The 12767-nt window shown below is 43.1% G+C and overlaps 2 protein-coding genes across 2 annotated transcripts; both read left to right on the top strand.

Annotated features, from left to right (window-relative positions):
- Nucleotides 1-297: 297 nt before the first annotated feature.
- Nucleotides 298-1958, top strand: LOC110001311 (forkhead box protein Q1). The gene has a single exon (XM_020656787.3). The coding sequence runs from the start codon at nucleotides 492-494 to the stop codon at nucleotides 1380-1382; it is 891 nt and encodes a 296-aa protein (XP_020512443.1). The 5' UTR covers nucleotides 298-491; the 3' UTR covers nucleotides 1383-1958.
- Nucleotides 1959-6921: 4963 nt separating this feature from the next.
- On the top strand, nucleotides 6922-11152 carry LOC110001098 (forkhead box protein F2). Its single transcript, XM_020656536.3, has 2 exons — nucleotides 6922-8410; nucleotides 10454-11152. The coding sequence occupies exons 1-2, from the start codon at nucleotides 7435-7437 to the stop codon at nucleotides 10624-10626; spliced, it is 1149 nt and encodes a 382-aa protein (XP_020512192.1). The 5' UTR covers nucleotides 6922-7434; the 3' UTR covers nucleotides 10627-11152.
- Nucleotides 11153-12767: the final 1615 nt, after the last annotated feature.

Raw genomic sequence — 12767 nt, 5'->3', positions numbered from 1 at the left:
TCTGCTTTGTTTGAAGTGTCACATGTGGTTCGATTTGTGCGTTTTTAATCCACGGTGTGATCAAAGACTGCTCGATGGATGCTCTTTTATTAAAGTTGCATTTAAGACTGATTATTTGTCATACCTGCTCTCTCTCGCCTCCCTCCCTCATTGTGTTGTTTTCTTCTCCACTGGCGTGGCACGGTAGCGTTCAATTGTAAACACACATATTATATCACTCAATGCTTCAATGGATTCGGGCTGGAAACTCCGCCTGTGGGCCGTCCCTCGCAGAGCCATTATATTATAGCGAGACACGCGTGTCTCCGGAGACAGATCTGTACTCTGCTGCTCAGACTGAGGCTCAGGGTGCCTCCAGCGCCTCACACGAGCCTTTACAACAAACACACAGAGACTTTCATTGGAGCTGCTGCACCTGCTCTGCTGATCAGCTCAGACCAGACTTAAGAAGACTCTTCGGGATAGAAGGTTATCTTTCCATTTAAAGAAAAATGAAACTTGAAGTTTTCTCTGCGCACCACTTCGCGCAGAAGCCGCTGGAGTTGTGCATGGACGCAGACGGGGGAGTGCCGTCTCCTCTGTCCGGGGACGAGCTGGGGTCTGACGGGGACTGCGTGGCCAACAGCCCGGCACCTGTCACCCAGAGCGGTGACAGCAGCAAGGGGAAGCCATACACCCGCAGACCTAAACCCCCTTACTCCTACATCGCCCTCATCGCCATGGCCATCAGAGAGTCCAGCAGTGGCCGCCTCACGCTGGCAGAGATCAACGACTACCTGATGAAGAAGTTTCCATTCTTCCGCGGCAGCTACACCGGCTGGAGGAACTCTGTGCGCCACAACCTCTCACTTAACGACTGCTTCCTCAAGGTGCTGCGGGACCCGTCCCGGCCCTGGGGAAAGGACAACTACTGGATGCTGAACCCGCACAGCGAGTACACCTTCGCTGACGGGGTGTTCCGGCGCAGGAGGAAGCGCATCGCTAAGAGGAGCTCCACCAAGGAACAGGAGAGCCAGGACCTCCTGAACGAGGACACCCGCCTCCCCGTCCCGGAGGAGAGGGTGGGGGTCAAGTTCTCCAGCTCCTTCGCCATTGACAGCATCCTCAGCACACCCTTCAAACGGCGGGAGGACATCCACGCTGAGGCAGCACACCCCCACGCCCCCCGGATCTACTGGCCCCCAGGAGCACACCTGTTGCCCTTCACTCTGAGTTATCCTGCACAGCACACGTACCTGTCAGAGGGTGGGTACAGCAGCAGCACGGAGCCAGGGAGGGACGCACTCATATACCTGCAACAGACAGCACCTGAGGCCACTCTGCACGCGCTCAAGGTGTCCAGTAAGGCGCGAGCGTTCCATATAGACACTCTGCTGTCATGAGGCACGCGGACTGCTGGCACACTGAATGTGTGGACTCATGATGTGCACTTTCGTGGGCGCTTTTTATCTTTTTTTGCTTCACCTTTGTGGGACTTAGTCTCGTCATGACCTCCCCACAAGTCATTCTAAAGTCAAAACAAAAACAAACATGGCGTCCTAATAATAAAGATTCTAACTGTGTGGTGGTGACCGAGCATAAAGCTGCTGTCATCATAGGAAAAGTGTGTGTGTGCATGTGTGTGTGTGTGTGTGAGGATCGTTTAGAGCGCGTGTTTGTATCTGTTGTTTGGTTCATTGTTCATTTCTACTGTATGACGGCTAAAAGTGCCACATTGAAACATAAAATTATTCCTTTATTTATATTTTCATGTTTTGTATGACCTGCTGTATAAAATATTGTTGTATATATAATTAAATATTGCTGTGTGTATGTATATATATATATATATATATAAAATATTGACTGAGCTGCGATGGTGGCTGCACTACAAACGCATGGAAAAGTTCGATGTGTCTCCTGAGATTGATTCATGCATGTCTGCTATTTTTATGAATAAAAAACGTGAAACACTGGGACCCTGCTGCTCAACGAGATATTGATTACGGACTTGAAGAGGTGGAGTTACTGTGTGTTTGTGTGTGTGTGTGTGTGTGTGTGAGTGAGTGAGGGGGGGGGGGGGGGGGGGGGTGAAACAGGTGTACAGTCAGATTAGTGTGGGCGGGAGGAGTGGATGGGCCTTGCACCTGTTCAACAGCGGAGATAGAGCTACTGTAGATTTTTCTGCAAAGGCATAAAAGAGAGAAGTGTTACTCTCAAAACAAATAATGATTAAATAATAATATTTAGGGAATAAATCGAACATACAGCCGAACGGGCTCCTCTTATGTATCGACTCACTCATACATGATCTCAGTGTATATTCACATGTTTAAAGAAATGTGACGAAGATTTTTAAGTACTTTAGTTGTTTGTCAAGACCAAAGCATACCCTTACCTAACTGTCTAGAAAGACACTAAAAACATTGAGTCGTGAAATAATTGTTACGCAAGGATATAACTTTGAGACTTAACATTTCAAACAGGATTTACAAAATCTACTCTGCCATATATAAGGCTTCAAGATTCAAGATTGTATTTTGCATTTGTCACACGCTCATACAGATGCGCAGTGAAATGTAACGACTGTACAAGGCCATGCAATAAACACTTACAAATTACTAATACAGTAAATGTAGAAATATAACGTAAAATTGAAATATATATATATATACAGTCATCTTATCAAAATCAATAATTAAAAAGTGATATTTTACTCAGATATTCTTGTTGTGGTTGTTATTACATGATGTTGGTGATATTAAAATGTTGTGTGTATATATTTGATTAAAATCTTAGTATGAATAATCCCACAGAAACTGCTCCAATGAACTGGGAATTATCCTCACGTTGTGTTTCATGTGAGGATAATTCCCATTAACTGTTCATTGGAGCAGCTTCTGGTGTGTGCGGACTTTGTCTTACTCTGTCTTTGGATTTGTTTTTGTTTTTATCCAGCACCCAGTACTCAAATACTCGGAGGTGCTAGCTGTTTGATATTTGTGTACGAATAATCCCACAGACAGGCTTTGTTGTGCAACCGTTTAAAAACATTGAAAATAAAATTAAAAAGAGTGAACAAAGATTGAGGTGTTTTGTGAAATGTGTCCGCATCAAAACAGGAATATCAGTTTTGGATTCATATACAACATGTTCACACTGACATTCACTGACACACGGACACTTTACGCACACACATCCCCGCAGCTTGTTTACTGTCCGTGTCCGCAGGAGGCCAAAGCTGCTGTCCGCGGTCCTGAAACAGACCCCGGACTCATCAAGCATCTTAAACTAACAAGGCATCTTCATCTAAATACTCTGGGCAACATGTTCTCGGGATATTCAGGGTCTTAATGTCACATTTTTCATCGTTTATCTTAAAAGGTAAACGTTAATCTTGATATCTTCCTAGAATCTCAGCCCACATCTCACCTTCTTCATGGACAGTCTCCTCACAGTCTCCACAGGTAATAAGAAATACTGAAAATAATGTAATGTGCATTAACATGATTTAGAAATGAGCTCATGTGCCGGAGAGCTACAACACTCTCAGGACAATAACAAGTAAAGTGTTGTATTATACAGAGTATCCTGTTATATGTTAGGTTTATTCTTTTTCAAATTAATATTCACTGAATTAAAAAAATGTTTATTTTGCTGCTCTTTTATCTTTTTTGTTTCTCTTATATTTCTTTAAAAACATTATTAAGGCTGACTCAATGAGCATGAAAAGTCTAAAGTCCTGTACTGTGTGTGTAAATAGCAATAAATAAATCATTCTAGCTAATGGTTTTCCATCATTTTGTGTTGTTCACAGTTCTGATTTGGCTTGTTTATTTATCCAGCGAGATGACCATTGGTCAGATAGTTTCATGCACAGATGTGTCTGACAAATAATACGCCTTTGTTTTATCGGCTGTAGAATCCGTAAGGAGATCTCATTTTCAAACGAAGGCCTCTCTGCATTCCACAAGGACACCGTAACACACAAAGGGATGTAATGTAAAGCGAGAGCATATTCTTCATTATTAAAAAATCATCAACAAACCCCTTAAACGCTGAAGATTGGATATTACAGTCAAGGACCAAAACTAAGCATTTTATTTTATTTTTTTAAATCAAGAAATAATTGAATGCTGGAGTTGAAGATATACATTCTCTAAAGCAGATGAATTCATTTTAACGTAGGGCTGCATCTGCACATTTCAAAACCAAAGAGTCACAGCATATGACCGTGATTTTATAATATTTTCTGAGTGGCTCTTAACTGAACACAGGCCTGTTTTCTACATCCGTCACGCACACATCGCTGTGTTTATCCACACACATGTTGCAGCAGCAGCAGCAGCAGCAGCAGCAGACGACCGTTGTGAGGTCTGTTCTCGGATCAGTCTCACAGGTGACAGGTGAGCCTCCTTTTCAGGGACAATGCTGCAACCTGCAGGTGAAACGTCGGAATAACACACCTGTCTGCGGGGCAGTCACGTGGCTCCAATCCTCGCAGACAGCATCCCCACTTTGTTGACATCCTGGTTGACGTGACGCGCGTCCTTCGTGTTTATAAACAACCATTTTCTTTTAATTCTCTGCACGAACATATGGACCAGGTGCACAGCATGCAGACAGGTTTCAGGGACCGACTGCTGATCGAATAAGGCCCTCGGTGTTATGAAACCAAACTTTAAGGCAGCAGGCACAATGTTAGGAAGTCCAAACAGTCTGTCACTCCGGCAAACTGAACCGCGCCTGACCTCCAGACTCCCGGGGAGGCAGCTCAGGAAACACAGTCAGAGCAGCAAGAAAGCCCGAGCAGGCGAGAGAATGTGATTCTGTTAAAAAGAGCTGAACTCGGTGTTTGTTGTTGTTTTATTTTTTATGCATTCTGTTTATAACAGGCCTGTAAGAGCTGTAAAAAAAACATGGAGCATTTAAGACAGCCTTTATTTTCATTTTACCTAACCATTGTTTGTATTTTTTTTTTTTAAAGGCTTGTTTTAAAATCTGTATTAAGGGTTATTTTATTAAGAAATATAGCTTCCCAATTCTATATATTTTTTGTAATTTGATTCATTCAAATATAATGTAGTTTTAGGCCGTAGCCATTTTGTTGTAAAATGGCCTGAAATAGGTTACCCGAGGTCAAGCAGCCGGACAAACATTTTTTCTAAATCTTTATATATTTTATGGGGAATAAACAACATATTTCAGCCTAAATATGAAAACAAACAGACTGCCTGGTTGAGTCGGCAGAGGGCTCATATGGGGCCTCCAGTCGAGCCTGTTCTCCAAAGACAAACTCCTCTATGAAAAACACCTCTGAATAGCTTTCGTGGCGGCTGCTGATCACTTGAGATTTGCAAAAGGCTAAATTAGGAGCTCATATGATCCCGGTGCGTAAAAAACACCGAGCCGGAGCGCCTTCTTCAAAGCCTCCCAGAACAAAGATCCCCTCTGCAGGCCAAGGCATCCTGATCGCCGCGGGGGTCATAAGTTTTGATGTCGCAGGAAATTTCTGGGGGCCGTAAAGATCCACACAACTGCCGCCGTGTGTGTGTGTGTGTGTGTGTGTGCGCGTGTGTGTCACGGTGGAAAATGATTTTATCCGCACATCCTTTGTTGCGCCAAGTGCAAGAGGTTATTGTTGGTGGTTATTGTTTGGAAAATCCTCCAGGCTATATCTAAACTTAAAAGGTTGTGTCGGCAATCACGTGCACAGATCTGAGTGTGTGAAATGAAATGTGTAAATATGAAACTAGATTTTTCTGCTCTCATTATTTCTTTTTATCTCCTTCGAGCTGCACAGTTGACGTGTGCGGTATTAAAAACAAAACAATAAAAACGCACCATATTACAAGACGAACTAGCCTACAATTACACAGAAAAAAAAGCCCATGCACGGTTGTAAATTAAAAAATCTAATTTGTGTCAAACATGCAAAAGCTCAACAATGATGCTTTCCTTTTAGCAAGAGCCGCAAAGCCCAATGCCTTGTTGCCCTTCAAAGCTCAATGATCTCCGCTCCGTCGCAGCACGGATGTTGATATTACCTTTATGGGATATATAACTCCATCATGTTGGACAAATCTGTGTGTGATGTCTCCATAGGGGAGGAAACTGTCGACGCCCGCTCGCCTAATTTCGCTTTTCTCTCTCTAATGAACGCGGGGCCCATGGGACCGGCTCTGGCCCGGGGCGGTAAGCTGACACTGGCGCGCTGTGTGTGGTATCCAGGGCCGGGCTTGATGGAAAAAGCCTGCTTCCACTCATGTCAAAGTCATTTACTCAGAGCAACCCCCCGCTTACACACGCACGGCAAAGACCACCACCTCTCCATCTCTCACACTCTTCGCCCCAGCCCGGCACCGCGACAGTTTGTTTTTGTTATCCTCTGGACCAGTTTGGGAGGAAATTATGAGCAAAATAATACAAATAACACAAGATGGTGCGTTTTTTTGTTTCTGAACAGCGATGCGCTTGGGTTCTATCTGCAGCAGATCTCTTGCAGGCCCCCCAGTGAATGTTTTGGGCGTTATGGTTTAAATTGCAATCTAGACTTTTTTTTGCATATTGTGGAAGTTTATTCGTGTCAGTAAAAATGCGTGATCTGAGGCATATCAGGCTGAAATCACAGCTCCTACATGCAGGACCGGAGGGGGGGGGGGAGCTCGTTTTTTAACTTGTGCGTCTGGCGTGTGGCGCTGTTGATTGGGATGTCTGGGGGAGGTTTGATAGATGGCTTAATTGCGTGTAGTCCGAGCTGGGAGAGAAGGAGTGGGAGGAGGGGGGGAGGGGGGGGGGAGGAGGGGGAGAGGAGAGAATAAGGGGCTTTAACGCTGCTGAGAACGGTAAATGGACTTGGGCCAAATTTGGCAGGAGGGTGGAGGGGTGGGGGCTCTTTTCGTCACTGATTTGAGGGAGATTTGCAGACGCAGAGTGCGGATGAGGAGAAGGGGTGGGGGGCTCTCACAGAGGGAACAAAGATTTATGAAATGATAGGTGGTCGAGCTTTGTTTGGTTGGACTGTTGCGCGCAATAAGTCAGGGGTTTTCGTGTTTCCTCTACTTGAGTGACTATTAAGCCGCTCGATGGCCACCCGGCGCACCACTTAGCGCCGCTGTGACACCCAGTGGAGCCTCTGTGTCCTGGACACTCAGTCTCCAGTGGATAAGCAGCTCCCCCCACTCTCTCTTCCTCTTCCTCTCTCTGTCAGTGCGTACTCGCCGTGCGTTCTGCATGCGTCAGGGGAGCACCGTGCGTAACGGAAGAGTCGTGCGTAACAGGAGACAGATTCCACTCCATTTTGCGCCTGGGTTCTGAGGACCACTGGTGGTGTTACACTCACTTGCACGGACATTGACCGCTGGATCCCGATATATTTCTCTTCTTAAACATCTCCCGGCTCGTCTTCTCTCCCTCCCTCTCTTCACTTTACGCCAGTCGTACGTCAGAGCTGACATGACGACCGAGACCCCTCAGCAGCAGCTGGACCCACCGCCTCCTCTGAGATCCAGCCCGGCGTCAGGCGTCCTGCACCCCGCCATGCTGAGCCCACAAGCCGCCTCAGAAAGTTCGTCCAGCGCCATTAAAGGAAAGAAGACGAGCTCTGGTTTACGGCGACCGGAAAAGCCTCCGTACTCCTACATCGCTCTCATCGTGATGGCAATCCAGAGCTCCCCCACCAAACGCCTGACCCTTAGTGAGATATACCAGTTTCTTCAGGCTCGCTTTCCGTTCTTCAGGGGCTCATATCAGGGCTGGAAGAATTCGGTCCGGCATAATTTGTCTCTGAACGAGTGCTTTATCAAGCTGCCCAAAGGGCTGGGCAGGCCGGGGAAAGGCCACTACTGGACCATCGATCCGGGCAGTGAGTTCATGTTCGAGGAGGGCTCGTTTCGTCGCAGACCTCGAGGCTTCAGGAGAAAATGTCAAGCTCTGAAGCCCATGTACCGGATGATGAACGGGATAGGATTCGGCACATCCATCCTTCCGCAGAGTTTTGACTTCCAGGCTCCCTCAGCCACCCTCGCCTGTCACAGCAACGGCTACAACTTGGACATGATGAGCAATTCAATGGCCGGTGGCTACGACGGACTGAGCGGCGGCCACCACGTACCCCACATGTCCCCGAGCCCCGGGTCCACGTATATGGCGAGCTGTCCAGTGCCGCCTAACGGGGATTACGGACCGGACAGCAGCAGCAGCCCCGTGCCCTCCTCTCCGGCCATGGCCAGCGCGCTGGACGGTCATTCCCCGTACGCCAGTACGTCCGCACACTGGGCGTCCTCCGGCGGGTCTCCCTATATCAAACAGCAGCCTCTCGCCTCAAGCAGCCCGGCATCCTCCGGGTTACACTCCGGCATGTCTCCATACTCCCTGGAGCAGAGTTATCTCCACCAGAACAGCAGGGACAGCCACTCCAGCGACATTTCAGGTACCAATCGGCTCATTCTAGGGATGTTTTTGGGGGATTTTTTAAAATTAAATTGATAATAACTTGTAAGAAAAATATTCATAATTCACACACCACACCTTCAGACAGGTTGCTTTATGTCAAGATTTAATTTCTGTCTCCTGCAGTGTCTGGTGACGTTTTGAAAAATCTTTTTCCTGCGTAAAATCTAAATAAAAAAAAAACACTTTCGTTAAAATAACTGATGTTTAGATTCAGGATGGTCGTGCTTATTTAAAGGAAAAATAATGGTAAATATGAGTTTGTATATTTGTGCATAGCGAGCAATCAAAATAGATTCTCTTTATAATAACCACATGTTTTAATTGTATTTCCCCCAGTTAGGCTACTTCTTAGCTTTCACTGAGCTAATCTTTTGAGGCTGACGTTAACAATTATTATAAACAATACTAATAATAATAACTTATATATTACCTGTAAAAACAGATGTTTACAAAGTGATTTGACAGACAAAGCAATAAGTAAAATATAATTTGAATTTATTAAGAATGTTGCACTAAATGTTAATTAGATAATGAAACCGTCCAGCTGTATTTTCCTTCAACTTTCTTAATTTAAAATAAACACAAAACACTTGTGCCTCACAACAGACTTAAGAGAAATTTGTTCTTTTTAGTTTTTTAAGGCCCAAATATAAGAGGAAAGTTATACAGTAGGTGCTGCTAAGGTGTGATATGCAGGATGAGTTTTTACTCCAAAGCCTGCAGGATATTCTAACCCACATCTGTGCAAGTTTTCACGGGATATTCTGCCTAATAATCAGATTAAGAAAAGCAGCTATTTAGTGATTCTCCTCCCCTGTTCACGCTCATTTACTTTAACACAACACGCAGAGGCTTTACGAAAGTCTGGGGATTTCACCGAGGCGAGGAACCATGCTGGAGCCGCGAAAGGCTCCCAGAGGTTAACCAAACAAAGACTGTGCAGGTCGGACCACACCGGCGGAGGATTTGAAACCACCAGAGACGGAAGGCCTTGTTAAACTTTACGCAGCGTCTTAATTGAGCCTGTAGGAGGATGAATGTGCCGGTGTGAGCGGCGCAGGGTCAGACACTGTACTGACAGTCACAGAGGGCTATGTAGGGCAGAGAGCTGTGGCCCCGGAGGATAAAGCCTGCTGTCTTCCCCCTGAAAACAGACACATCTGGAGTCCTTATGACCTTGACGCAGCTTCAGCCTCCCCATTTATTTTTCTCTTTCTGGAAATAGAGGCTCACTTAGAGACACCAAATGACGCGCAGTCTGATTGAAAGATTTTTTTTTAAAGGTTTGGGGGAAATTACGCACGTAGTTTTTCTCATTTGATGCAGTTGAGGAATAAAATAATAAACCGTATTTGTGTTTATATTATAGCCTTTAAAATACGAATGAATGGAAAGTATTGCTCCTTCATATTGTGCAACATGTAGTTCAGTAAATCTTAAAATAGTAATCTTATAAAGGTTAATAATTTATTATTTACTTCATTAATGCGTATTCTTAAGAATTAAAATAGTGACAGTAAATTGTCCCATCTTCCCACTAAAGTAGATTATGTTCGTTTTTAAAGCCTGTAGAACAATTCAGACACATTTTACAATTATTCTAAAGCATTTATATTTTCATTTTTGGTTTTATTTGCTCTGTAAAGGGACCCTGCACACTTTTTTTTTTATACATGCATGATAAATGTGATCAGCTGATATGTTGCGTTAACCAGGAGGCTGATTTACATTTTGCAGATCACACAAGAGTCATTAGTCCACATTTTAAATCAGAGTCGAAGTGATCGTAATTTTTTTGCAGGTTATGAAAAACACCGGTTTTATTTTGACTAAAAACTGCATGTTAAACTGTGTTTCCGGTTCAAACAAACTTAAAACATCCCACGTGCTGCTTTGTGCAGGGTCGTGTACGTTCCTTAAAATGATAAAAATCTATGTATAATAATTCATGATGTATTTATTTGTTTGCACACATGTTTAACCCCCCCCTCTCTCTCTCTCTCTCTCTCTGTGTCTGCAGTGGGGATCCCGCGCTATCAAAGCCACTCTTCAGTGTGCGACAGGAAAGATTTCGTGTTAAACTTTAACGGCATCTCCTCCTTCCACCCGTCGGCCGGTGGATCCTACTATCACCATCACCACCACCACCACCCGCAGAGCGTGTGTCAGGACATCAAACCCTGCGTCATGTGAGCGCGCGCCCTGCTCTGGACTCCCAAAAGAGACAGGCACGAGAGAAGAACCGACGGTCACAGTCAAACTGCAGCTCCGTCACAACACAGCAGACTTTTATTTTGTACGTATTTTTTGAATGTTTTGGAGGATTCTACCAGGATGTATCGAGGTGTGTGTTTGCCTCCTACATGCAGCCAAAGATGCTTTTTCTCTCTCTCTTGTTTTTTGGACTTTACATTGAAGGAAATGAATGAAGAAACCCCAGAGGCCTTAAGAAAAACCACTTTGCCTATATGAACCCTGACACGCGTTTTCTTCTTCAAAATAAGTTTCAGAAAAACGACTTTTTACAAAATGTGTTTGCTCTTGTAAGACGTGCAAACATTTTATATTCTATGTAACTATCCTATTAGAGTAACTACACACGTGACGCTACGAACATGAACTGCAACAAACCCTTGCACTTATTGTATAACCTCCCTGCCTACTTTTTTTGTTTTGTCTTGTAAAAGGTTTCAATAAAGCTGATTTATATTTTAGGCTACATTCAGACAGACTTCAGTCTTTACCTGCGGGACTCATCCAGAAAAAGAAAAAAAACTTCCTCCATTTAGGATCAAGGAAGTTGCATAAAGCAGATACTCATGATTGCATATCAAATGTTGCTTTCCAGTAAAGGAAAGTGCGTTAACTTAATTCGAGATACTTCTATTTGAGTGGTTCGACTTCCTGCTACTATACTCTTACTAATTTATGGGGCAGCTGGAGTTTATCCACACGATGAACTTTAACACACAAAACCAAAATCCCTCCAAACAGCTCAAACATTTAAATCCTACTCACGTGATATAAGGAAATACGTTTTATCTCATCATCTCATGTACTTTTGATATTAGAGTTCATTTTAGTGTGAGACTGAAGGTTTTAAATGCAGAGATTTTGCTTAATATGAACCATTCTTAATTTGATTTATGACAACTTATAAATGATCTAAATTCTTCTTCAAACAGTGTTGATCAGAATTTTGTTTTCTTTTTTTCTATTTAAGATAAATGAGGTTCAGTGACAAAACAGCATGGCGATAGTTTGTGCAATAGATTTAAAAATGTCTGCCTTGAATCTTGTGATTCAGTGAGAAAAACCTTGAACTGGTCCGTCAATAATCACATGAACAGAGTCATTAAAATGTGACATTTCCATTATCTTTACACTGAAAATAACATCAATCCAAGCAAGAGTCTCAATTTCTAGTCAAGACTATCTCATTACCCTCATTATAAGCCACACTTAGCATACAAGGCAAGGTACAAATCTTATTTCAAGATATAAATCACAAAAAATGGCCTGCAGTGCTCATAACAAGTTTAATTTTAAATCTGCCAAAAGAGCAAGAACACTGGACTTGTCAGATGCATGCTTGAAATGAGATGTATCTCAGTTAACAAATCTTTTTTCAGTACACTACCCCCATCGGCGTATCTGTTTTGTTTTATTTAGTTTGACCTTTTTTTTTTGTTTTTTATGTGGAAGTAAGATGTTTGTCTGGACATGTCAGGTGATCGTGGCTCAAAATAAGTGTAACTAGATTTTTTAAATTAGAATTCAGACAAACACACTGGCTTAGATGTGAGCTCTTGTAGTGTGTAGTTTGAGGTTTGGTGGAGTTGTGATTATTATGCAGCTTTTGCATTACTGAGAAAAGTATCAGATCCTTCAACAAAATTAGTAAAGCTCATTTTTTCTCTTTTTAATTTCATGCTCAGGGGAGATTTAACATTCAAATAAAGTAGCATCATATTTGGTGAGAAAGAAAGGAGTAAAGACGGTCAAATATTGCGGTTAATCCTGGCGAGGAAATAGATAATAAAAGGCTGATATACAGTCAGACACCAGTTCATATCTGCACAATTCATACAAAGTGATGATCAAGTTTATACATAAACATGAGTTGTATTTTATTTTATAACAAAGCTGTAATAAAGGAGCAAAATAGCAAAGCTTGTAAGAAAATATCTATTATATATTTAATTGTTAAACTTCCTTATGAGTAAATATTCTCCATTAGTAAAGTAAGAATAACATGAAAAAGTTCTTACAGGCTCAAATGTTCATGTTAGGGGGAGTAGCTTTTTTAAAAAATATAATTGATATACTTTATA

This window comes from Labrus bergylta, chromosome 6 (assembly GCF_963930695.1).
Source record: "Labrus bergylta chromosome 6, fLabBer1.1, whole genome shotgun sequence".
NCBI lineage: Eukaryota > Metazoa > Chordata > Actinopteri > Labriformes > Labridae > Labrus > Labrus bergylta.
Note: the sequence above shows the minus strand (reverse complement) of the source record. Positions and strands in the feature narration are given on the sequence as shown.